The sequence below is a fragment of the Gossypium hirsutum genome, chromosome D07, assembly GCF_007990345.1.
Source record: "Gossypium hirsutum isolate 1008001.06 chromosome D07, Gossypium_hirsutum_v2.1, whole genome shotgun sequence".
Classification (NCBI taxonomy): domain Eukaryota; kingdom Viridiplantae; phylum Streptophyta; class Magnoliopsida; order Malvales; family Malvaceae; genus Gossypium; species Gossypium hirsutum.
Window position 1 is genome coordinate 8324737 of NC_053443.1, and position 26956 is coordinate 8351692.

A 26956-nucleotide genomic window follows, 5' to 3' on the forward strand; every position below is an offset into this window, starting at 1 on the left:
AGGCAAGAAAAATAAGACAGTATGAATAGATAAATAACTTCCTTATTGCATTGGAATGCAAATACCACAAACATTAAATTATTCTCTAAATTGGAAATGTAATTTCAAAAGGATAGCATTTAATAAAGATAAAAATACATCTTTCCTGCTGAACTGATAATATGATTTCGTAGTTAAATTCATATTTTACATTATATTATAATTCGTATCAACAAAACCCTCCTTGATAATTACATCACTGGGATTACACATAGACGCAGGTCACACATCAGTTTGTCGCATGCATATATAAACACATATTTACATATTTTATATGTAAATGCATTAAATTGCATACTAATTAGAGGAGAGACTTTTACTTGTTTTAATTACTCAATACGAGGAATCATCCACGGTGGCAATAGCACATTGGAGTTGCGATGTTGTGCTGCACTAGGATTACCCTCTTCTCTTCCATTGCTCCTTGCTTCATATGTGTCACTGGACCATGTTTTAAAATGATTATCCCTTTTTTAAGTATCTACGTTTGATTCATAGAGATACAGTATGGAGATAAGATTATTCGAAAATCCTCTAGATATATTAAAAGATTAAAAAAAAAAAAACCCCATTTTTCAATCTAACACTAGCACCCGAATCCAAATACCATGAACTTTCCATTTTAACAAAGAGAGAGAAAAGAGAAACCTGATGTTCAAGGACTGCAGTGGTTGTGGAAGCATTGAGGATGAATCTTGGCAATTGTTTTGTTGTGGCTGATGGGTCATTTCCTTCTCCTTCTCCTTTTCCTTCTCCTTCTCCTTTTCCTTTACCTATTTTTGGATCAAACAACATTTTTTGGTACTCATTACACAATAAAGATGTACAATTTCAGAAACAGATTCATTGGATTAAAATTTGTTGATATTGAATTTAACTGTTTTACCTTCTTTGCAAGGACATTGTTCTGCTCTTGTAATGCTTTATCCTGCATGTGGAACATGTCACGCAATCTCTACCATGACTCTAGCTCCATAAAAACATTTTAAACTTTTCTTTTTCACATTAAATTGGGTACTTTCTTAAATTGACAAAACCTTAAGCACTTCAAGGTAACACCAATATGGTATAACACTACTAAAACTGCAAACAAGACAGTATAACACTTTTAAAACGCAAAAAAATTAACTCAATTGATTTATGCAACCTAAAAGTAAAAAACCTTTTTTCTTAATATTGCTTTGGGTACTTTCTTAACTCACAAACCTTGCACTTGAAAGTATAATATTTCTAAACGGGTAAATATATATTTCAGTACCTGAATTTAGCTTCAAGGTTACCTAAGTCTTTTTTTATCTAATTAAGTACTTGCACTTGGTTTTAATGTTCAATTTGGTATCTAAAGTTTATTTTGGTCCAATTAGGTACCTGAACTTGGCCTTTTGGTTCGAATTGGTACTTGAACTTGGCTTCGGTAAATGACTTATTTGAACCAATTTAAATTATGAAGCCAAGTTTAGTACTAAATTGAACCAAAAAGCCAGGTTCATATACCTAATTGAACCAAAAAAGGTTTAGGTAGCAAATTGAACCTTAAGGCCAAATTTAGGAACTTAATTGAAAAAAAAAATCTTAGCTACCAATTTGAACCTTAAAACCAAGTTCATGGAACAAAATGTATATTTAACCCTCTAGGAAACTGTAAACACAAAATTCAATTGATTCATATAGTCACAAATCATCTAGTAGGCAGAGGTAACATTTTCCCTTATACCTAGACTGCATGACCTTCGAACTGATAAGTACTACTAAAGCTGCTTTTGTAACATTCTCAAAACCCCCTTGGTCATAAATAATATAAGATAACATCTTACTGAAATAAGATATGAGATTAAAGAAAATGAAAATTGTAATATATCAAAAGAGAGTTAAATCAAGAAACATGACATGATGTACTAAGGAAGGGACTAAATCGTAAATATGTGAAAAGTTCTTAGCTCAAATGTAAGTATTCACAATTTAAGGGATCAAAATGTAAAAATGAGAAAATTGAAGGACCAAAAGTGAAAATAATCCAATTTACTAAGATATGGAATTGGCATGCAAGGACCAAATTGAATAGGTGAAGAATTGTGGAGACTAAATTGTAATTTTATCAAATTAAGTGATTATTCAAGGATGAAATTTTGAAAGATCATAAAGGGTAAAATGGTCAATTAGCAAGAGGGAGAATTCTAGAATTTAATGATGATGTTGATGATATTTTGGTGATTTTTTTAATTAATTAGTTAAACATTATTTTATGAATATTTTACTTAGATATTTATTATTATTTTATTCAGAATATGGTAGTATAAAAAGAAAGGAAGGATGAAGGAAATTTGTCATCCTTCCAACGTGAGTGAAAGGGTGAGAAAGAAAGTTTTCTTTTCTTTTCTTTACAATTTAGTCCCTTGTCATGAAAACCTACATTTTTACCCAAAATTTTTGAAAATTTCCTTAGATATTAAAAAGAGAAGATGAAGTAGAGAATCTAGAGAATATTTTCATCAATTTTGAAGTAAGAAAATAGTAGATGAAAGTGGAGAAAATGAGAAGAAAAAGGAAGGAAAGTGGTGAATATGAGAAATGCATGGAGATGAAAAAGAAATGAAGAAATTCTAGACAAAGGAGGTAAGTTTCATGCTAAACTTACTTGTATTTTAATAGATTGAGATAAAAATGTTTTGAGTAAGATGTATGAAACATGTATTTAATTTAAATACTAGAAATAGAAAGTATTTGATGAAGAATAGATACTTAAAACACTAAATTGGTAAGAGAGAATGTGATTTGTATGGTGAAAAGTACTAAGATTAAGAAACGAATATGTAATCTACACATAAACATAAGTGACTAAATTGTATAGTAATCAAAGGTATGGCAATTATGTGTGATTGAATGAAAGATAGTGCAAAGAACCTTGGAAAATAAAATATTTTCATTAAAACAGTTTAGACAGCAGCAATGATTTAACTTTGAAAATTCACCTAAAATTATAGAAATTTAGTTAGAGATTTAATTAAATATGAAATTAAAGCTTATTGAGTCTAGTTTCATATGGAAGAAACGATGAAAGAAACGGGATTTTATAATTTGAGATATATTAATTTCCGTAAAATAAGGTCAGAGTGGATCCGAGTTCCCTGTTCTGACTTTGAAAAATCATAAAAAATTGTAAAAAAATTTATTATGAGTTTAACTTTATATTTTTAAATTATTAATGAGTCTATTTCCAATAAAAACAAATGAAAAAATCATCCAAACCCCGTACTAATAGATAATTAATTTCTAGTAAAGAAAGGTAGAAGTTGTCAAGCAATAGAATAGGGATAAATTATAATAATTTACTGTACTGATTGGCTAAATTGTAAATTCTAAAATTTTTATGGTAAAAAGATATTGAGCCTAGTTTCAAAAACATCAAGCGGATCTTAATTTCGAATTTTGTAGCTTAAGATATAAATAATTTAGTGACTATAACTCAAGTGGACAACTTTAATATGAACATATAAGTAAATAGTGGAATAATAGACAATGTTACATATAATCAAGTTATATACTAAAAGCTAAAAATTCTAATAAATATATATAAAGGATGTGGAATGGAAAGGATGAGAAGGAAAAAATATATGAATATATATATAGTAGATGAATTTGAAATGTTTCGAAATGGTTGTAAGTGATGGAATGATTAATACATGTGAATATGTTTAAACGAATTAATAAAATAATAAGTGAGTAATTGTTAATTGATGTGATATTGAATTCTTGTTAAAATTTTATGAAGAATTAAATTGATTGGCACAATTTAGAAATAAATATGAAATATACAAAAAGTGGGTAAACTACTTTGAAAGTGCAAGTGTCACGGGCCAAAATGCAAAGCCCGTGACCATGACACAAGATGCGCCCCATGGAGGTCTACCGATTAGATGGGGAACATTTGGCCCATGAGAACTGGCTCGATTCAAAGAACTATTGGAGAAGCCTATCAGATTGAAGCTTGGTTTGCCCGATAATGAAAATATGGCAACTTAGGCTATTTTAGTAAGTAACAAAATCATATCTTGTAAATTTAATTTCATATGATGTAATCTTGTAAATCCCTAAAATAAGGGGATAGACTAATCTCGTCCGTCGATGTCATTTGATCTTGACCGTCAATTTTGGGGGAGCTCAACTATAAATAGAGAGCATCTACCTCATTTGTATATCATCCATTGTATGTTGAATTCTTAAGAGTAATAGAATTCTTTGAGCATTTACTTAAACATTTTGTGTGCATTCTTTCTTTGGTTTTCTATTGTTCATTTGTAGCTTCTTTTGGCATAGTCGCTTTCGCTATACAAGTTGGTGTAATACCCAAAAAAAATTCTACAGTAAGGAAAGTAAGATAATATCTCTGATATAGTAAAATAAGGAAATATAGTAATAAAAAGGGTAATTTTGAGTTATTTTAACATTGGGAAGTATATTATGACATATTAATTCAAGAAAGGATTAAATCGTAAAAAGGAGAAAAGTTTTATTGCCTAAGAGTAAATACTAAAAATTTTAGGGGTTAAAGTGTAAATAAGAAAAAGTTGAAGGACCAAAAGTGTAAATATTTTAAGGGTGGAATGATCTAGAAACTAAGGAAAATGAATGGATTAGGACCAAATTGAAAAAGGTGAAGAATTTTGAGGGACTAAATCGTAATTTTATCAAATTAAGTGATGACTCAAGAATGAAATTTTAAAAGATTATAAAGGGCAAAATGGTTAATTAGAGAGAGAGAGAACTCTAAAAGGTAATGATGATGTTGGTGATATTTTTATTAATTAATTAGATAAATATTATTTAATTAATATTTTATTAATATTTTTAGTATTATTTTATTACTAAATGATTAATATAAAATGGAGGAAAGATGAAGAGAATTCATCATCTTTTCCATGCAACCAACGTGAGAAGAGAGGAAAAAAAGAAATTTTACTTTCTTTACAATTTGGTCCTTTTACCAAAAATTCACTATTTTCACTTAGAAATCAAAAGTATTTTTCATAGCTTCCAAAAGAGAAAAATAATAAGACAATGGGGAGCTAGAATATCAAGTTAGATTCAAGAAATAGAGGCTGAAGGAGAGAGAAAATCAAGTTAAAGATTGAAATCAATAGCACAAGATAAGAACATCAAGATTTCAATATATTTTTGAGTTTGATATTATTGAAAAAGTAGGAAATTAATGTTATAGTAGAGTTTTCTTATATAAGGTATTGTGTTCTTGATATATTAGTAAAGGGAAATAACTGAAAGTGATGAGAAATATTATAGACAAAGGGAATAAGGGAGTTATAAACTTAGTAATCAACATCTTACACTAAAACAGTTTTGGACAGCAGCAGTAGGTTAACTTTGAAAAATCACTATAAATCGTGGAAATTGAATTAGAGAATGAACAAAATATGAAATTAAATCTTATAGAGTCTAGTTTATCATAGAAGAAACGGTGTAAGTAATGGAATTGTAAGTCATGAGATATTATAAATTTTGTGAGATAATGTCAGAATTAATTCGGGTTCCCCTGTTCTGACTTTGGAAAATCATCAAAAATTGAATAAAAATAATTAGAGGCTTAAATTTATATGTTTAAAATATTTAATGAGTATATTTTCAATAGAAAGAAACAAGAACATCATCCAAATTCTATACAAAGAGATAATTAATTTTTAGTGAAGAGGAGTCGGAACTATCAAATAGTGAAATATGGGAAATTTTAAAAAATAAACTGTATTTATTGGCTAAACCTAAAATTCTAAAAATTTTATGGTAAGAAGATATGTGAGTCTAATTTCAGAAAAAATTTGTAGATCTTAATTCAGAGTTCTGTAGCTTAAGATATAATTAATTTAGTGACTATAACTCAAGTGAACAGCTTTTTATGAGTAACCAAGTAAATAGTGGTATTATGTATATATCAAGAATGTGGAATGGAATGGAGGAAAAATATGTGAATATTCAGCTAATACGAGTTTATTTTAAAATAGCTAATTTACATGTTTTAGATTTAGGGACTAAATTGAATAAAAGTGAAATTTTAAGTGTAATTTTGTAAAAATATCAAAAATGACCAAATTGTATGAAATGAGTTGTTTTATTATAAATTAAATGAAATATTAATTTAGATCAAGATTGGGTGAAAATTCAAGGAAAATAGAAAATTACCAAAATGCCCCTAAATTTTGGTATTTCTGTAATTTAGCCCGGTAAGTTAGTATAACTTGATTTATATTCTTAAATGCTTGAAATGGTTGTTATTGATGTGAATATGACTTGAATGTTCATTATATGAAAATTAATGAAACATTGATATATTTGATAAAAAGGGAAAGAAATCCCGGTTGAATGAAAAAAAATTCGATGGATTTCTGAAAAGGAATTGATGGTAAAAAGGATCTAACACGAACAGGTGACCCTATCCTGATATAGCCCTCCCAAAAAATATGTGGAAAATGGATTTAGCCCGGACGGGTAATCCGAATTAGGGTCTGAATTTAGCCTAGACTGGTAATTCAGATCCAAGCTTATTAGAGTAATAATCATTGCAGGGGATTTATCCTGAACTAGTAATCCTGACAATACTCTATGAGTTTATATTACAGGAGATTTAGCCTGGACTAGTAATCCCGCTGTAAGGATAAAGTTCGCGGGAGTGTGCTCTCTAAAATGGAAATTTGCGCACATGAATATGAATTGACAGACCCAGATTTGTACACTAAAAGTGTACCTCTGAAAATCCATCAAAATTCTAAAAAACTCAATGGGATAAATATGGAAAATAATAAGGGTAATTGAAAACATGGAATTGAATTATTATTGGAAATATATTATCGAATTTAATACCCAGTTTAGATTGAACGCGGGATTGAGTATAATCGTTCTGTGTTAAAGGATGATTTAACGGATAAGACCATAACTGGGTTATGGCATTACAAATGTAAAGGATGAATTAACAGCAAATTACCCAAGTAAACCGAGGTTCAACATTTGTTGCGGACTTTCGTGTCATGAACTTAAGTTCAGCCTTCAGGCTTCTGAAAACGATGTACTCATATCCGTAAGTCATTCTTCGATACAAAAAGAAATGGTAAAAGACTTATGTGGTTGAATTGAAAGATTTATAGATTATTATTGGTATTGATCTAAAATAAATGTAACCATTGATATTTAAATGATATAATAGGTAAAGTTCTGAAGTGAGATAACATGAGTTTGAAATGAACTATTACCGGTATGTACGCAAAATTCATGAAAATAATGGTATATGAAATATCGAAATAATGAAATGAATGATATATACCTATGAAGAAACAATAAATGATATGTATCATGACATGTAAATGTATAATTATCTTTAATATGTTGATACAAGAAAATTATGCATGATGAGCTTATGTAATGTGTGCAAGTACACTAATTAGTATTGTTGCTTGATGCTTAGGTAAGTGCCAAGCTATTGGTTGAATAGTAATATGATTATTTAATGGAATCATTGAATTAATAAGTATTTGAGGGAAAATATGCTAGTGTTCATGAAAAAGTGGTATGGTTTAAATTATGCAATTTCTTATAAAATGACTTATCATGTAATCAATTCGGAAAAGGCTTTAGTTAAATGCACTAGCTTGTGACTATGATTGAATGATATGTTTATAACTTGTGTGTCACGCATATGGAATAAGTGTGGAAAGTAAAGAAATGCAAATGAAAATAAAGAAATTATGAAGAGTTAAAGTTATATAAAGTCCTATTAAGCATGGAATAATATGTAAGTGATACTGTGAATTTATTCACCTTGTGAGTTGATGAATATAGCTTCATGAGTACTATGGTATTAATATTGGATAATTCTTGATATGTATAGATTTTATATTTTAAATGAACTAATATGATTAAAGACTACACGAGCTTACTAAGCATCCATTGCTTACGTATTTATTTATTTTTTTTATTTACCCTAAAGATAATCGGAAGCTCGATTGGGTTGTAAGCTTGTCAAAGATAAATCACACTATACATTGGTTCTATCGGTAATTTTGGATGATTTGATTTTGGTTATAATGGCATGTATAAGTTAATTTGGCCAACGTTGGCTCATTAATGTTTTGATTTTGGTTGGTTTCAAATATGAATGCTAGATGAAATAAAATGTCTGAAAATTAATTTGTAAATTTTGGTAATACTCCGTAACCTTATTCCGGCGACAAATTCGGGTTAGGGGTGTTACAAGTTGGTGCCTTAGAGAAATTCTAAAAGAATTCTCACTTTTGGGAGTAAAGGCTGACTTAGGCGGGTTTGGAGCAAATGGATCGCCTAAAACCGCACGAATTGCGAGACAAAAGATATAGCCCCGTGACAAGTGGTATCAGAGCTATTGGTTCAAAGGCACCATTGGGATGTCGTAAGAATGAGCCAATGCAGATCCATGAGAGGGCAAAAAAAACAAGTCTATCGAGGGACATGTTGACAGCTTTAAAAAATTAAGTGGTTAATCTCGAGGAGTCCATAGGGAACATGAAGGAGATACTTGAGTTGGTCGACGGACGCACAGGTGAGTTTGACTTAATAGAAGAGCAATTCAGAAAAGCTGAATGAATGAATTAGTCAATTCCACTACAAAAAAGCTGGCAGAGAGGGATGAGAATCTCGAGGATATGGTGTCTGCTATGAAGAAGGAAATTGAAGAGCTTAAGGGAGAGCTCACGATTTACAAAGTTGAATTTGAGTAATGAGATGTTGTCTTCAAGGCCGAAGCAACAGGCAATAGATGTTCCCAAACCTGAAAAGTTCAAGGGTGCAAAATCCGCAAGGGATGTGGACTTCTTGTGGGAAATGGAGTAATACTTCCAAGCGATAGGCATCGAGGATGTCATTAAGGTAAACATTGCTTTAATCTATTTTACTGATGTGGCTCTCTTGTAGTGGCATCGTAGGTCCACGAATGAGAAACATGGTGGGAACGCAATTGAGACTTGAGAGGAGTTTCAAAGAGAGTTTAAGAAGTAGTTTTACCCACAGTATGCCGAGAATGAGGCTCGAGCTAAGTTACGTCATCTCACGCAACAAGGTACAGTTCGGGAGTATGTTCGGGCATTTAGTGAGTTGATGCTTTAAATCTCCGACTTGAGCGAGAAAGAAGCATTCTATTGGTTCGATGATTGGTTAAAGCTGTGGGCAAAGCATGAGTTGCGTAGGCAAAGAATCACCAAACTTACTATAGCCATGGTCGAAGCAGAGTCCTTTGTTGAGCTTGGTTTAACGAAAGACAAGTTCGAGCCGTCTAAGCCCAATGGAAAGGGCAATGGTAAGGGAAACCATGAGGAAGATGAATAGGGACATAGCGATGATGGCTACAGTATCGATAACATAAGTGGTAATAAGAAACCACGAGATGCGAAGCAGGGATCCAACAACCCAAGGGACAAGGGGAAGAGGATAAAATGCTTCATTTGTCAAGGACCACACATGGCGTGAAAATGTCCAAAGAAATCGATGATTTGGACGATCAAATAGAAAGATGAGCCGAAGGAACAGGCAAAGCCTATTGAAGGAAAGACATCGAGGGTCAATTCGATGGTGCTCATTCTTAAAAAAAGGAATGGTGAAGAAGGGTTAATGTTTGTGGACATCAACATTGCGGGTCAGAAGTGGAGTGCTCTTAATGATACGGGAGTATCGAACTTGTTCGTATCGAAAAAGACTATGAAAAAGCTTGGTCTGTTGATTAACAAATCGAATAAGAAGATCAAGACAGTAAATTCCGAGGAAGCCCAAACTGTGGGAGTAGTTCGTAATGTGGAGCTACAAATCACCGAATGGAAGGGCAAGGAAGACTTTGAGGTAATCCAATTAGATGATTACGATTATGTACTTGGCTTAAACTTCCTTGACAGGATTCAGACATTTCTATTTCCATGGGCCGATCAAATTCATAGTCACCGGTCCATTATCAAATATAGTTATGCCAGTGCATCGGGATATGAAGGTTGAGACCAAAGTGTTGTCGTCAATCCAACTAGTCAAATATGTTTCGTATTGAAGAAACACTAACTCAATAGAATAGAATGCTACAAAAGCCCCATCAAAAAAGTTAGTGGAGCATGAGACTGATATTAGACCTGTGGAGCCGTCACTTTTGAGGAAGGTGGATTGTGTACCGGACTTCGAGGGAAAAGAAGCAATACAAAAGCAGTCGAAACGAGTAAATACTGCGAGTAAGGTACATTGCAAACACTCTGATAGTGTTTTGAATTCTGACTTGTTAGCTTGGCAATGTCGTAGGGGCCCTTTTAAAATTTTAAGCAAGGAGGCCGAGGGGCTGTGAGCGATACGAAGCCAATATGTGAGAATCTAGGAGATTTCAATAGGAACAAGTCAAAATTAGGGCAAGTTAGAGCGAAGACTTCTTGCCAACAGGATGTACCAACGAGTGCAACGGTTCAAGTTAAGAGGCAATGGAAGCCGAGGTAAAGGTTCTGAAGGAAGGGACAACTCGACCGCAAGACAAGTGAGAAGAAGCCAAGGCAACGAGAAAGTTCCAAGATGAATTTAGTGTTATTCAGAAGTTGCAACGAGGGCGTTGCGAGAATGGGTGAAGGAGAATGCCATGGGCCAAAGTGCAAAGCCCGTGACCATGGCACAAGATGCGCCCCATAGAGGCTTATCGATTAGATGGGGAACATTTAGCCCATGAGAACTGGCCAGATTCAAAGAACTGTTGGAGAAGCCTGGTTGGCCCAATAATGAAGATATGGCAACTTAGGCTATTTTTAGTAAGTAGCGGAATCATATCTTGTAGATTTGATTTCATATGATGTAATCTTGTAAATCCCTAAAATCAAGGGATAGGCTAATCTTGTTCGCCGATGTAATTTGATATTGACCGTCGGTTTTGGAGGAGCTCAACTATAAATAGAGAGCCTCCCCTCATTTGTATATCATCCATTGTGTTAAATTTTTAAAAGTAATAGAATTCTTTGAGTATTTACTCAAACATTTTGTGTGCATTCTTTCTTTGGCTTTTTACTGTTCATCTGTAGCTTCTTTTGGCACAATTGCTTCCGCTATACAAATTGGTGCCTTAGAGGAATTCTAAGAGAATCCTCACTTTTGGGGGTAAAGGTTGTTTTAGGCGAGTTTAGAGCGAATGGATCGCCTAAGGCCGCAGGAATTGCGAGACGAAAGATCTAGTCCCGTTACACAAGTCCTCCAATGGTCTTATTTGTAAAATTTTAATATTTATGTTAATTTTATAAACTTTGTTATCTTTGATTGAATGTCATGTTTTATGAGAACTTGAGATTAGAAATAGATGTAAGTAGATGATATGTAAAATGAAGTGGCAGTTATGACATCTGAATACGGTTCAGGTAATAATATAAAATAAATAAATAAATAAAAATAAAGCGTGGAACTTGTAGGAAAATGGAGACAACGTCACGATGACAAGTTTGCTATGTCACGACGTGGAAACCCAAAAGTCGGGACAACAATTAAAAATTTTTTATGAACTATACAATTTGGCCTTTGATCAATTGTGGATGTTTTAATGAGCTCCTTTAACTCATAATTAATTCTATCGTAAATTCAGTTATTACTGAAATGAGTTAATAATCTATATTAATTAAATAATATGGTACATTGATCTGAAATTTTTAATAGTTACTTTGACAACAAATGTGACATCTTGATGCCTTAACTCGACGACCGAATCGAGTATGGGGTTGTTACAGCTTTTGATGGGTGTAGGAAGTTATGCAATAAAGCACACCATTGTTAATCTTGCAACTTTATCTCTTTACATAATTAAGACTGTTTTGGACTTGCTACTTATGGCAAAGATAAGATAATTTCATGAGATGCAAAGGCTTACCTTTTTCTGAAGCTCGGAAATGGATTCAAACATGAGCTGATTCTGCAAGTGAAACATTTTCAATGCCAAATCATTTTCTAAGCTAAGTTACAGAACCATAATAAATTTTTATATTCTTGAAGTGATATTTACCTTTCTTGAACGTATGTGTTTAAGGGCAGAATCAAGTTGGTGCTCCAAGTTCTGAAGCTCTCTAAGACTCAAATTCTCAAGATCTTCTCCCATATAATGCCTGCAAATATTTATATATTATATATTGACAAAAAAAATCAAGAAATTTGATTTCTGCCTTTTAATGTTGAAAACAATCAATTCGACACCTTTGGTTTCTTTGTAACACCTCCATCCTGGCTTTAAGTTTTGCATGTTCCAAAGTCCAACTACCCTGTAAAAACATATTGGAATTATCATATAATATATGACAAAAGGCTAAAAGCACCATAAAAACAAGCTTCATTCAATGCTATGTTAGTGGAGATTCAAGTGTGAATGTTGAATGCAAGAGTATGTTCAACTTTTAAAAGTTTGTCCATGAATTAAGGGTTTATGGAGGTATACTTATTGGAACATGCATCAACTCAGATTAGAAGCAATGAATGTCATTCAACAATACATTATAGACAGTGGCATTTCTAAGGATGAATGTTTGAAACTATTCGGAAACTGGAAATTTGGGAAAGGAAGTGGGTTTGGGGTTTACAGTTCGTTCATTTTCATTTGCAGCAAGTTGCCTCTCTGCATAAGAATATCTTTCATACCGTTCGAGGATCCTCTCCATGCTGCACAACAGATAAAACATAATTTATGGAATCCTCAAGCATAAATTAATGAAAATAAAATTTATTCTTTCTCAATTACCGCTAAACTTCTTAGCCTGTATACTTGTTCCATACAAAATGGGTTTAGGTGTGAATACAAGGTACATATATACATATATTATCCCTGTATGTTTAATTGTCTTTTAAGGTTTTTAGCGTATTTGCAACTAAGCAAAAAATCAGACCATCGTAAACATAAGAACTTTCAGGATTGTAAGTTTTTTTTTTTTTTTTGAAGATTGCCAAAAAAGTTAATACGGTTGAAATGAGAAATTTATACTTGGATTGAATTGATGTCGAGGACAGAAAATTACTTTAAAAAAATTTTAATAAAAAATTGAATATTAATATAACAGTTGGAAATAACTTAAAAGGATAAAATATTAATATAATATTTTTTTTTGTTTATATAAAATGTTTATACCTCGAGTACTATATCATCTTAACTAAAATTTAATTACTGATTAAGTTTTTTATAAGTGTAATTTTTTCGATACAATATTAAAAAAAGGGATGGGATCATAATTTTTAAATCTGCATCAAATGAGTATTTGATAAAAATTTTAATTAATATTCCTTACTAATCAAAATAATTAATTATGATAACATTTATTACACCTACAACTACAATAAACATGGTATAACCACAAGTGCACCTACAACCCACGACTGTAACCTTATCCCATGTAGGACATGTCCAAGACGTATCTAAACACAATTATCTTAAAAGACTCTAATACTTGAAATTCATTTAAAAGAAAAACAGAGAGAAAGAGAAACAATAAGAAAAAAGAGTCAAAGCTTGATACGCTTCAGGGATTGAAAATAAAGGAGAAATCATCCTGAGGTGGTAAAAGAAGAAAAAGGAGACCAAGTACGAAAATATTTTTTATCGAAAGCATCCGTTTTGTACTTTTATTATACTATACTAGCATTTTCTCCTCACTAATGCGGGGTTTTTTAGTATATTTCAATTTAGTTAATAGTTAAAGTCTCTAAAATTAAATTTTATGAAGTAATAACTTTTTATTATTTATGAAATTAAATTATAATATTTAAGATTGTGTACAGATTTTAAATTGATTCATAAGAATCATTTGAAAATTAAAAAAAAAACACTTTTTTTCTCGATTGAATTACCATATCTTTTATATACCTAGTTTAAAAATAAACAAAATAAAACTTTGCAAACATATCAAGTACCAATTGCAAATCATTTTGTGAATAGATGTGTAAGTCTAGTTATTTAAATTTAAAATAAAAATAATAAAATAATTGTTCTTTAGATTAAATCAGTAAAGAAATTGTTTAAATATTATTATTTGATACCTTGATGGTAGAATTTTTTAACTCCACAAGTGGAGTTAAAAAGGCATCACATGTCTCATTATTAAGGGGGGTCGACTCCTCTTAAAGAAGTCTTCGAAATACTATCAGTCAGGCAACAGGTCAGATCCCTAACAACTGAAGATAGTCTCCCCCAAAAGAGACTTTGTTTCCCGTTCTTTGCCAAGAGCCAACATGCTGTGAGCAGCTACTCTAAGGGTCTAGTTCACAGAGTCGAGAGTGTCTCAACTTTAGTTAAAAAAGCACCACATGTCTCATTGTTGAAAAGAACCAACTCCTTCAAGAGAAGTCTTTGAAGTGTCGTTTGTCGGACAATCAATCAAGCACTCAACAACCAAATGTATTGTCCCCCGAGAGAAGTTTTGTCTCTCATGCTTTGCCAAGAGCCAACATGTTGTGAGCGGTTGCTCTGAGAGCCTAATTCACAAAGCTAGGAGTGTCTCAACCGTATGTGAATATACGGCCACCCACCAAGGCACTCGTCGATGGTAGGATTCAAATCCCTAGCTTATGGCATATAGATCACTTGTTGGAGAATATGATACCACTTAAGCTACCTTTTATTGTTAAGGGGTCGACTACTTCTAGAGAAATCTTTGAAGTGTCACTCGTCAAGTAATTGATCGGACCCCCAACAACCAAAAGTATTCTCCCCTAAGGGGATTTGTCTACCATGCTCTGTCGGGAGCAAATGTGTCATGAGCAATTGCCCTAAGGGCCTGGTTCACAAAGCCAAGAGCATATCGACTGTATGCGGACATACGACCACCCACCAATGTGTCGTGAGCGTCTCACCCTTGGTGGGGTTCAAACCCCTAACCTGTGGTATATAGGTCACTTGTTGGGGAATATGGTACCATTTAGGCTAGAGAGATGGTCACATCACCTTGGTGGGTGGTCATATATCCACATATGGTTGAGGCACTCTTGGCTTTGTGAACTAGGCCCTCTAGGCAGCTACTCGCGGCACACTAGCTCTCGACAAAGCATGGGAAACAAAACTCTCTTGACCTTCGATTGTTGGGGATTCGATCAATTACCCGACAGACAATACTTCAAAGGCCTTTCCCAAAAGGCCAACTCCAATCAACACTCTATGTTTATTTTTTAATATTTTAAACATAAATTAATGACGAAGTGTTGATTTCTTAAATTTACTTAATGAGTTCAAAAAATATACTCTCCAAAAATCAAATCTTTCCCTTATTTTTTTCCTACTAGACATTTACTAGAGTATTTTACCGCAACCGTATCCATACTCGATGATTACTAAGATTGGTCATGCATATATTTCACAAATAGATGTGCCCTTATGAAACTACAAACAAGTTAGTCATAGTTAAACGTATCCCCAAATTAAATTAAAAGATATTTTTATTTAAATTTAAATTTATATTAAAATAAAGTATTTTTAATATTTTATTATTTAAATAAAATAACTTGATAAGACATGACAAATTCAAACATAGGCATGAAACTTTCTACGAATTATATCACGGCTCATTTTGAACCGGCCTATAGGACATGATGATCAGTATCATATCTATATCAATTGATATGTAATATTCTAATTTTAAATTATACCAAATAATGTGAGTTTTATTTTGATCAAGATTTCAAAAAATTCAACTATTATGGGTGTTAGATTTAAGGGTAAATTATGGAATTTTCTTTTTTTTTTGTCATCTAACTATGAAAAGTTATAAAATGGTCACCTAATTAGTAAAATTTTTTTTGGTCATCAAACTATGAAAAGTTACAAAATGATCGCCCAACTATTCAATTGTCTTTTTAGGTCATCAGCTGACTAACGTAAAAATAAAAACATCAAAAAATCGAAGTTGGGTGACCAAAAAGGAAATAATTGACTAGTTAAATGATCATTTTGTAATTTTTCATAGTTAAGTGATCAAAAAAGAAAAAAATCCATAATTGAGTGACTACTAAATCTAATTTACCCCAGATTCAAATAGAATAAAAAGTAGCAGCACCATAAAAGTCAATAATAATCGTCCATTTTAACAGGAACATAGTATATTCAAATACAGCTACACCTACTTCACTCACGTAATGAAATGGTGGGAAGATAACACGACAACATATCTTCTTAGACTTTGCATTTAGATATTTATTACATTAATGGAAGGAGTTTTAATGATTTATCACCATTGTCCATCACTTTGTAATAGAAGCAAGGAAATCCTAGTTTACATACCCTATTACTTCCCTATCTTCCATTTTGCTTCGTACTTCCACTCATATATTTCTACCTTCAACGTTGAATCCAAGTAATCATATTATGGAGGTCCCATCTATGCATGTAACACACTGTCTAATACCAAAAACTTAAACTACAGAATTTTTTTTAATTGAAATAGTTTTAGTTTTAAGTTCAGCTTTATCTACTTCCACCCTACTCTTGGATTCATGTTAGAAAGTAGTCGCTGCTTACTATTTTATGCTTTTATCCATTTATATCAGTGTAAAGTAAAATAGTTGTATATATTTTTATATTGATGTGATAGAGATCATATCTAAATAAAAATTTTACTTGAATAATGAACACAATTATATTAATAAATTTAATGGTTGAATTATTAAAAAAATTATGAAAAACTAATTTAATTTTACACTAACTTAAGCAATAATTCTTTAGATGGATAATATAAAAATATATATATAAAGAAAGGAGAATCTAATACATATGTATTAAAAGGGGAGAGATTCACTGTGTGAAATCATAGTAGTTTTACATATTTCATAATATTTTGTATAGTGAATATTTTAATAATTCGACCATCATATTTCATTCACGTAAATTATATATGTCAAGTTTTAATTAATTTAAATCATTTAACTATTTATTTTATATAAAAAAATTTAACCGTTAAATATGCATTAATAAAGATAATATTATAAATTATTCAATTGCATGTAAAGCATAATTACATTAATAAATTCAACCACAATCATAAAAAATAAATAAGTTATGAATGAATAGAAAACTATTTATTTTACGCTAGTACAAAAAGATTAGTTTGTCATATATAATAAAAAAATAATTTTAAAGTTGGAGGGGACAGAACCAAGAAACCTTTTAAATTTTTAATACTATTCTAATCCACTATTAAGCTACACTTTTCAAAAGGAAGGAGGAAAATTTTAAATCAATTTTCTGTATCAACCATTGAGGTAAAATGGCAACTCCAATAGTAATACCCTCTCAACCATAAGATTATGCTATTATTGGAATAAATTAGATGCATATCTATCATTTTCATAACTAAAAGGATGGGATAAAAACATAAAGTGTTGGCAGTAAAATTTTTCTATTTTAACTAAAAAGAGAACATTATCCAAAAGTTAATAACCATAAATATTTACTCCCAAAATAAAGCCCCATAAATGCCCTCAACATATGCATGCTTTGAAATTCTATCAAGTGTCCTATCACATACAATCTCATCTTAAGCATAGTAATCGTCAGGTGGGAAGCTGATAAAAAACTATCATGACTTTCAACTATTTTCTTGTTAAATGTGCCCAATTTTCTGTTTGTTTTCCTTAACAAGAAAATTCTCAACTTTATCAGTTGTAATTTTTTTCTTGCTTTTCTTGTCCAACATGACTGTTAATCGAATTTTTGTTTTATATACTCTCTTTTTTTTAAGAATTTTATCCAAAAACGAAAGTCTCAAGCAAATTATACCAGTATAACTTACAGGAAATAACTTATTTATGGAGTAATTATTTCCCCAGCTGGTTTTTTTTTCTTCTGTTTGTATACAGTGAATCGACAAAAAATGAAGTTAAAAGAAGGGCAGTTTAATGTTGTTATGAGCAATCAAAAACTGGGAAACATAAAATTTAACAATATCATTCATGTTCATCCAACAAAAATCAAATAAAAAGAAAGAAAATATAAGAAGGATGACGTACCAAGAATCTGATGAGTATTCAAAGAGCTTCCCTTTAGTTGAGAAAACAATCAAAGCAACTTCAGCATCACAAAGCACAGAGATTTCATGGGCTTTCTTCAATAAACCAGACCTTCTCTTTGAGAAAGTGACTTGCCTGTTGATCTTGTTTTCAATTCTCTTCAACTGAACCCTACCCCTCCCCATGCTGATATCCCCTTCTTTTTCTTCCAAATTTCGACCCTTAAATAGAAAAACCCAGAAAAAAAATAGAGAGATTAAAGAAGAAGAAGAAGGGGTGATATATGTAAAAATATGACAAGTCTCTCTGGGTATCTTTTATCAGTGGTTCCCTTATTATCGCTTTGGGTTGCTAGCCAAGATCTTTAAAACGAATGCTGGAGATGAAAAGCAGATAGAGAGAATCGGTGTAAGTGTGTCTGTGTATATATATGTGGAAAAAAATGGAAACTACTTTGGAGAAAGGAAATGAGATTTGGATGTAAAAAGAAAGGGGTGGTATTTGAAAACAAGGGTGGTTTCGTCAAAAGAGTTGTCGAATTTTTATTGGCTCAATCGCCTGCAACAGTCGTTACTGTCTCCGGCTATACATTGCAGCGTGGATTTAATTTGTTCCCAGCTTTCGTTTTTCCTTTAGTTATTTTTGGTGCGGGCCCATTGTACGGTGTTTACAAATTCATATTCATTTTAAACCTTTTAATTGGTGAAGTGTCGGAGGCTCCGGCCCTATAGGGGCTTAGACCAATACAGTTTTGATTTTTCAACCTATTTTATTTTAACCGGAATTAACGTAAAACACTATTACTTACTAAATTATAGGTAAGTTAATTAAAAAAAAAAGTTATAATTTAGTTATTGAACTATTCGAAAGTTTTCATTTAAGCCAGTAAACTATTCAAAATTTTTTATTCAAGTCACTGAGTTGTTAAGAATTTTTTTTAAGTTTTGCCAACAAATTCTAAACAGCAATTCGACGATCGGTATAGTGGATCAGTACCCTTCGATGAATAGAAGAACATGCCTTAGATCTAAGTTAACCTGATGATCAGTGTCAAAAATTAGAGAAAATTTTGTTTGAACTTTAGTTCACAAATTCGTGACTTCCAAAGTTGTTTCATGAAAAAAAAATTGAACTGCAAAATAGAAAGGGAAAGAGAACTTTCGATTAGTGCAAGCAGTGTGAAAAAAGAAAGCCATATAGCATCGATTTTAACAGTCCAATGACTTAAATGAAAACTTTTGAATAGTTTAATGAATAATTTATAACTTTTTTTTAGTTAAGTGATCAAAATAAAATTTACCCATAGTTTAGTGACTAATGGTGTAGTTTACCCAAAAAATTTAACCAAAATTACTATTATTAATTAAAAAGATTTTAATTTTTTAATATTAAATAAATATTATGTGTAACTCAATTAACCAATGTTGTTTAAACCAAATCGGACTCGTTGGATTAGAAATCAACTAGGATATCAGTTTTGAGAGAGAGCTTAGATTAGATGACTGCGAACCATTTGAATCAAATTTCTCTATTTTTCTAATATTTTTTATTTAATATTTTTTAATGATTTATTTATTAAACTAAACAAACCTATTAAATTAAAAATTGATAATCTAATTTATTTGATTATTGATTCGATTCTAAAAACATTGCTTGAATGTTGGCAACAAATATAAACAAAATTCGAGTCATAGTCTAGTTTGACCTTATGTTCAAGTCTAGTTGTGCTAAACCGTTGTGAGGTTTTAAATTTGTTTTAATACTCATATTCGAATTGAGTCTAGTTAAATTAGTATTAGATTTGTTTATGGGTCGGACTACTCGTTCAAACCTGGAGATTCGTCTGAAATTTAGGAGGGTTTGGACAAAATATTAGACCTAAAAAATGGGCTTTGATAAAAAAAATCCCATTTAAATTATGGGTCCAGCTTGAATTTGAACATTCAATGATTGGGCCTGGCCCGACCAAACCCATTTTTGAGTTTAAAGTACTTTATATTATGTTGTTTTTATATATAATTTAATTTAGAACACATTAAAAATATAAAGTTATAATAAATATATAATACTACTCTGATGTAAACATTAAAATAATATTAAGATGACAATATAAAAAGTTACAATAAATAAAAAAAAAATTAAATAATAAAAAAATATTAAATAATAAAATAATATAAAATAAATATTTTTAATTAAAAAATAATATGAGTGGGCATAAAATGAGCTTGAATTAGCCTTTTGCAAATATGAGCGGGTTTGGGCAAAACTTAAGGCCCATTTAGTCGAACTGGACTTAGACAAGTATAAAATATGTTAATATCATACTTAGGTCCAACCTGATCCGATCTATGAGCACCACTAACTATTTAAATAATGGAATTTTACTCCAAAGCAAAATAATATTATTAAATTACAGGAATACAGGCTCAAATCTATGTATTCAAACTACGAAGTAAAATGGGCTAAACTTAAAGACAATGTTGATCAGACTAAGTCGGGTCAAATTACTTAAAGCCTACAAAGGCAAAATAACCCATATAAACTAATGGGAAACCAGCCTCGCAACCTCAAATGCTCTGCATAAAATCCAAGATTTTCAAGATTCGATGTTCAAAACACTTTCTGTCAGTTTAGAAGGAATCAGGTCTTTTCAAGATTGATTTTCTCACTGCCATCAAAGCTTCCTATGATGTTGATTGATTGTAGATAGACTATTCAGAGTAGGATTTAGAGGGTTTTCCTTTTTCTCCCAAATTTCTTTTTAGTAATAATCTGAAGCTTAAAGTCGTTCTTGTAATTTTCTTTTAAAATATTAACATGTGTTAACATTTTAATGGTTTGAACTTTTGGGTTATAAAATAAGTCATCCTTAATTCTTTTAGGATAACCGACAAATTTGTATAATTTTTTCATGAATTAAACTTTTTCACATATTTATCGAGTTTGTGACTCGGGTTTTCTCAAATCCTAAATCTTAAAAGTGATTTTGGTTTGATTTTCTGTTGTGCCATAATTTATATGGAGTTTTAAATATTGTGTATATTGATAATTGTGAATAATTTAATATTTAACGAAACATATTTAACAAAATTTTTTTTTCACTTTGTCACATCACTTTGTTGTGAAATATTTATTAACCAACATAATATCTCATTCTCTAAGAGGTATTTAAGAACTCATCTAATAAATATTCCTCATTCTAATAAGATTGAAGTGCATTAATGGGTAAACTTAATTATTTTTCCACTTCCGCATGAAACTTCTAGAATTTATCGAAAGTTTTTCTTTTGCGGTACATTATATACACATACACATCTGAAATAATCATTTATAAATGTTACGTAATAATCATAACGGCCTCGTGCACTAATGTATATGTTAATGTGCACAAATTCTAAAAGTTGGACAACCCGTTCACGTGAATTTTGAGAGACGTAGCTATTTAAGTGAACTTAAATCTCATCTTTTACTAGTATCATATATCGGTATAGCATGTCATAAATGCATTATTATTTAAATTTAAATTTTAAAATATTAATAAAAAAACATTTCAAATTAATGTTTATTGATTAAATTAATCAACAATTTCTACATTAATTATGACAGAAGAAATATCTTAAGTTAAGACTGTTTGCTTCATTGAATTTTTTTTTTCAAAAATGATTTTAAAAAATTTTATCAAACAATACACAAAATCGTCATATATATATTAATTTTCCCTAAAAATCAATCTATTTTTCAAAAGTCATTTTCCAAAAACTGAAAACTAGTTTTCTTTGATGCTAGTATTTGTGGCAAGTACCATAACTAACAAACAATCACATCAGTATTCCAGTTCGATTATCCTATTGAATTATTTGTGTCCAGGGTATTAGAATTAGAGTACGAAGTTATAAGCCATCTACAACAACACTTAAAAAAAGCTTGAAAAAATTGAAAATGAACATATCTGACACATATCCATAAATTGTACTTGTGACTAAATCGGAATAACATGCGCCAATTTTTTGCATACAGATAATTCAATCTACAAGTTTGTTTTAGTTGCCTGTAATTGTCTTCGGACTAATGCAGTGTAAACACCGTCTTCGCTAAGAAGCTCTTCATGGTTGCCACTTTCAACAATTTGGCCATCAGAAACAACTGCCACAGTATCTGCACTTTGGACCGTTGATAGCCGATGAGCTATCACTAAAACTGTTCTTCCCTTCATCAGAGAATCCATGGCATCCTACATAAAATACAGAGATAACCCAAAAATTATAGTCTAAGTAAGGTTTCTTAAATGATAAGATTCAGATTCAGATAATGCGATATTCTCATTATAGATCATGGCAGCCTATGCAATATACCTACGAGGAGAGAACCTGAGAATTATAGACTAAACAAGTTAAAGAACACAGTTTCTTAAATGAACAAGATTTGGATTCGGATAATGAGATATTCTCACCTGCACGAGGTATTCGCTTTCAGCATCTAGAGCACTTGTGGCTTCATCAAGTAGGAGAATCTTTGGATCCATCAGTAATGCTCTCGCTATCGCTACCCTCTGCTTCTGTCCACCAGAAAGTCGTACTCCGCGCTCTCCGACATAAGTTTGATACTTGTCTGGGAACTTCGATATGAATTCATGTGCATTGGCCATTTTCTGCAATTTCTCAACATTCAAATGTCAATGCAACCTGGTATAGAGGTTCCTATATAATCTTGAAGATGCAGAAAAACTTACTGCTGCGTTTTCAATATCGGTAATATTGACTCGGCCTTCGCATCCGTAAGCTATGTTTTTCTCTATTGAGCAGTTGAAAAGGACAGGTTCCTGGCTTACTATGCTGATCTGAACATCAAAGGACCCCAAAATTTATAAGAATGCTATAAATTAATATGTTTTCGGGTTGACTTTTAGATCCGAGCAACATCAAAATTACCTTTCTATGAAGATGTTCATGTGATATTTCTAGCAAAGGAACCCCATTCAATAGAATTTTTCCCTTAATTGGATCATAAAATCTTTCGATCAAGTTTGCGATCGTGCTCTGAGCAGACAAAGTAAAACAGATGATAAAATCTTCTGCAACAAAATAGTGTTCGAACATATGCTGAAAATGTTTATAAACGGTGCAAAAGCTTCGGATAAAGATATTACTTTTCCTCCACCACTAGGGCCAACAAGAGCAACTTTTGATCCTGGTTGCAGTTTAAGTGTTATTCCCTGAAAAAAATTGAATGCATCAGGTAATACTAATCAGAATACAGTTTATTTCCGGACATTGATTGTTACGATAAGTATGAAATGACGAATACCTTGAGTACCATATGGTTCGGACGGGAAGGATAGGCAAACCAGACATCGTCCAACTCTACTTCATCTTGATCACTAATAAAAGAAAAATGCCTCTATCCCTTTTAGCATTATATTTTCCAAGAGTGAAGCTGATAACCCACCATTGGCTTCATCACAAATTCATATAACAAACATGTTGAGAAAGAATAGACTAACCCCAATGGACACTTATTTCCTGATTTTGGCATCGATGAGACTCGATCCAGAAGCTGGAAAACACGCCTGCTTGCTCCTGCAGCTTTCATTGCAACGGTGTATAACCCTGAGAGTCCAGACACAGAGGATCCAACTGCAAGTGCAAATAACCGAAATGAATTAATGAAAGTAGAAAACCAGCACAGAAGATGCCAAACTTGAAGATGGAAACAAGGGGCAAACCTGTGAGACTATAAAGAATGAAGGACGTTAGAGCACCAGGGGTCATCAAGCCTGTGATTGTCAAATTAGCTCCATATATAACTACCACGATAACTGATAACGTTGATGCAGCATTTAGACCTCCGAAGAAGAGTCCGACCACTTTCTGTTGCAATCAAAAGATGAGATTATTAGCCACATTCGCTGGGGCAGGGGAAGAGGAGAAAAAGAGATAGGAATCAATAACAGTAGGGAACTCACTGCTTGTTTAAGTCCAAGATTCAGTGTCTCGTCCACTTTCTGAGAGTAACGAGATATCTCATACTCTTCCTGTGCAAAAGATCTCACCGTTCGAATTGCTCCAAATGATTCCTAAACAACAATTGAAAAACTGTGTTTGATTTTCAACAAAAGGAAGCAATAGAACAGTAGCTGCTTCAACTCCTCATTTTTGCTTTAAGTATCCAAATTTGACATGGGTGTGGAGGATATAAACATCCTAAGACCCTTGGAATACATGAAAAGACTTAGGGAAGAAGACTGAACATACCCCCTGTTAGACACACACACTTTTCCGACACTTAAACTCAAGTCCAAGTAACATAGATAGAGAACCTAGTTCCTTGTATATCCTCAAACTACAGCAGAAAAGATGCTATGGCAACCAAAAACTCACTAAGTGATAGAATAGTGCTCAAATTTGTGTCTGGAAATTATATAGATGTGACGAAACAATTCCTATAAAGGTTCAACTGTGTCAGACAAACCTCAGCAACCGAAGCAGCTGCTGCAGCTGCCACTTGAGTCTTGTGAGAGAGTTCGCGAAGAAAGCGACCGAATTGACGAACAGCAATAGAAATTGCAGGAACAACAACCAAAGCCAGCACTAGAACACATAAAACAAGGTATAATTATGTAGGGTCAAATCTAAATAAATACAACTTCAAAACACTGCTTTGAGGATGAAAAAGAACTATTACATGTTAGTTTCCAAGATGTTGCAAACATGAAACCGAGGCCAATGAATGTAGTCGACAAGTTTCTTAGGGCCTCGGAGAGATTGGTAGTTGCAGCATTCTTAATGATCTGCGTATCTTCCGATAGCCTGCTCAAAAGTTCACCTGTTCGAGTAATATCGAAGAAGGCTATCTCCTGCAAAACTCAGCAACCATTGTAAACAATAGTTCATATGATGGATATCTGTCACACTAGTTTAATAATGTTTTTACCTGGTTAATAAGATGACTAAACAAGTTCTTTCTCAGTCGAGCGACGACCCTTTCACTAGCTGAAGAAAATAACCACGCTCGGAGTGCGGTGCAAACTGAACTGAAATCAGAAAACAGAAGTAATGCAAAGATGAACCCTGAAGATGCTCTTGAATTGAAAATATCGATTTGCTTCTACCGAAACCGAACATATAGGTTATATAGTAGCATAAAAGTAGAAACCATACCCGACTATAACAATCAGAAAAATGTCTAGTATGGTGTTTCTAATTGCAGCTAATGCTTCAACTTTTTGTTCCGGCATTCCAATATCTCCCGATACAATATCGATTATCTTCCCTCCGAACTTTGGCTGTAGAAACAAACCATTCACATCACCAACAATAAGCTTGGTTATCTAAATTTCTCTTTCCATGTCTTTAAAATCGAGAGAATTGATACGTAGTATAGAAAAGGTACATACAATCAGTATGCTTGAAGTGGATGCAATCAAGAGAGCAATCGTTGCTACTATAAGTTTCCCTGCATCAGGCTTTGCCTGTCATATGATGCAAGGTTAGAAATTCCAAAAAACAATCCATGTTAATGGCTCTAAATAATAACAAAATGCTGAAGTTCAGCCACTTACAAGTGAGAGTACTCTAGTGAAACTCACATTTGCAGCCTGAAAATTACAAGAAATCATCACTTATTAACATCTAAGTTAATATAGAATCTAAGGTGACATTAAACAAACAAAAAAACTGATATTTACCGGTATTGAATCCCCATGCTCAAGGTCTGTCAAATTATCATCTGTGTTTCCATTCGCCTTTCTTCTCCCCTATGTATGGATATAATTCATGTTAGATAATACAACACTTAGCTGGGCTCGGATATGAATGTCGATACGCATATTATCAGATACGGGTATGTTCAACATTTTCTATGTGTTTGGAAGGTTATATCTCCAAATCGATGACTGCAAATATATTCAACACCCCTATCCATACATATTTGGGAAAAGTACCATCGAAACTCTTTGGAGTCCGATTGTATTTTACCTTTTACCAAAAATGAGTAAATTCGTCCATAATTAAAGAGCAAACTAGTCTCCGATGTTAAAAGCTAGTGCGATTTACAAAATAACCAGATAGAATGGTATGCCAAGTGTAACTCATGTTAAGGTGCAATGACTATTTTTTACCAAGATGAAAATTTTAAGAGAATTTGCTCTTTAATTTTGATCTAATTTAAAAGAACTAATTTACTATGTTTTGAGTAGAGGTGATAAGTTCAAAATGCAATCCAGTGCTCCATATTACACTTTTACCACGTATTTGGACATGAGTTGAGGGTCTGATCCTCAAAGTATATAGAAAAAGAGATTTGATTATCCAGTGAGAATTAAAAAGCAGAACTAAAGTGAATATTGAAACTAACACATTCAAAACATGAAACCCAAAAGTCCCAACAATATGGAAAGGCAATATAAACAAAGGAACTTACTCCTCGGTCTAACAGAGGAGCTCTCTCACTTCTACCGAAATGCATCCCAGAAAAGCTGTGAATGAAAGGTGAATGGGAGCAAAGATAAATGCAGTATTTATATATAATGTAGAAAAGGGATTTGAAATGGAAGTGGGTGAAGAAGCTGAAAGAGTTCACTACGAAATCAGAATGTGAGCACTATTTCATGATTGACCCCTTCGATTTTATAAAGAAAGAGAGAGAGAGAAATTATTGGAGTCGGAGTCCCTGTCTTGACTTGGGGAGAGTCTCGTTTGAGTCACATGAATGAACCCAGACATGCATCAATTCGTCATCACCTACGTAATGTTTTTGTTCTCAATGGGGAATTTTCAATTTGGTCGTTTCTCTACTCTACTGCTGTCCGCATATTTTGTGTTTAAATTATGTTTTTATTGATATAATTTTTAAATAGGGGAAATAATAAATGTCAAAATATGTTATTAGTTCACGTACTTTCACAAAATTTAAGAGTTACTCT

The 26956-nt window shown here is 32.2% G+C and overlaps 2 protein-coding genes across 2 annotated transcripts; both read right to left on the reverse strand.

Annotated features, from left to right (window-relative positions):
* Positions 1–239: 239 nt before the first annotated feature.
* LOC107953494 (truncated transcription factor CAULIFLOWER A) lies at positions 240–18221 on the reverse strand. Its single transcript, NM_001327608.1, is given in 8 exon segments — positions 240–480; positions 688–812; positions 926–967; positions 11933–11974; positions 12065–12164; positions 12253–12317; positions 12633–12711; positions 18037–18221. Coding segments are annotated over 8 exon segments (750 nt in total). The 3' UTR covers positions 240–368.
* Positions 18222–21969: 3748 nt separating this feature from the next.
* On the reverse strand, positions 21970–26756 carry LOC107953493 (ABC transporter B family member 25). Its single transcript, XM_016888815.2, has 17 exons — positions 26455–26756; positions 25721–25789; positions 25595–25630; positions 25430–25504; positions 25194–25318; positions 24967–25066; positions 24718–24889; positions 24505–24623; positions 23999–24109; positions 23759–23903; positions 23537–23669; positions 23341–23413; positions 23183–23248; positions 22965–23072; positions 22766–22873; positions 22487–22684; positions 21970–22267 (listed from the first exon to the last, which is right to left on the reverse strand). The coding sequence occupies exons 1-17, from the start codon at positions 26497–26499 to the stop codon at positions 22064–22066; spliced, it is 1887 nt and encodes a 628-aa protein (XP_016744304.1). The 5' UTR covers positions 26500–26756; the 3' UTR covers positions 21970–22063.
* Between the last annotated feature and the right edge of the window lie 200 nt (positions 26757–26956).

Excerpts from the sequence above, each read along its gene's own strand:
- LOC107953493 (XM_016888815.2), bottom strand. The coding sequence starts at position 26,499 with ATGCATTTCGGTAGAAGTGAGAGAGCTCCTCTGTTAGACCGAGGA. Across the intron at positions 23,904-23,998 it reads ATCTTGGACTTAAACAAGCA|AAAGTGGTCGGACTCTTCTT; the intron begins GTGAGTTCCCTA and ends TGATTGCAACAG. Across the intron at positions 23,670-23,758 it reads CATTCTTTATAGTCTCACAG|TTGGATCCTCTGTGTCTGGA; the intron begins GTTTGCCCCTTG and ends TTGCACTTGCAG.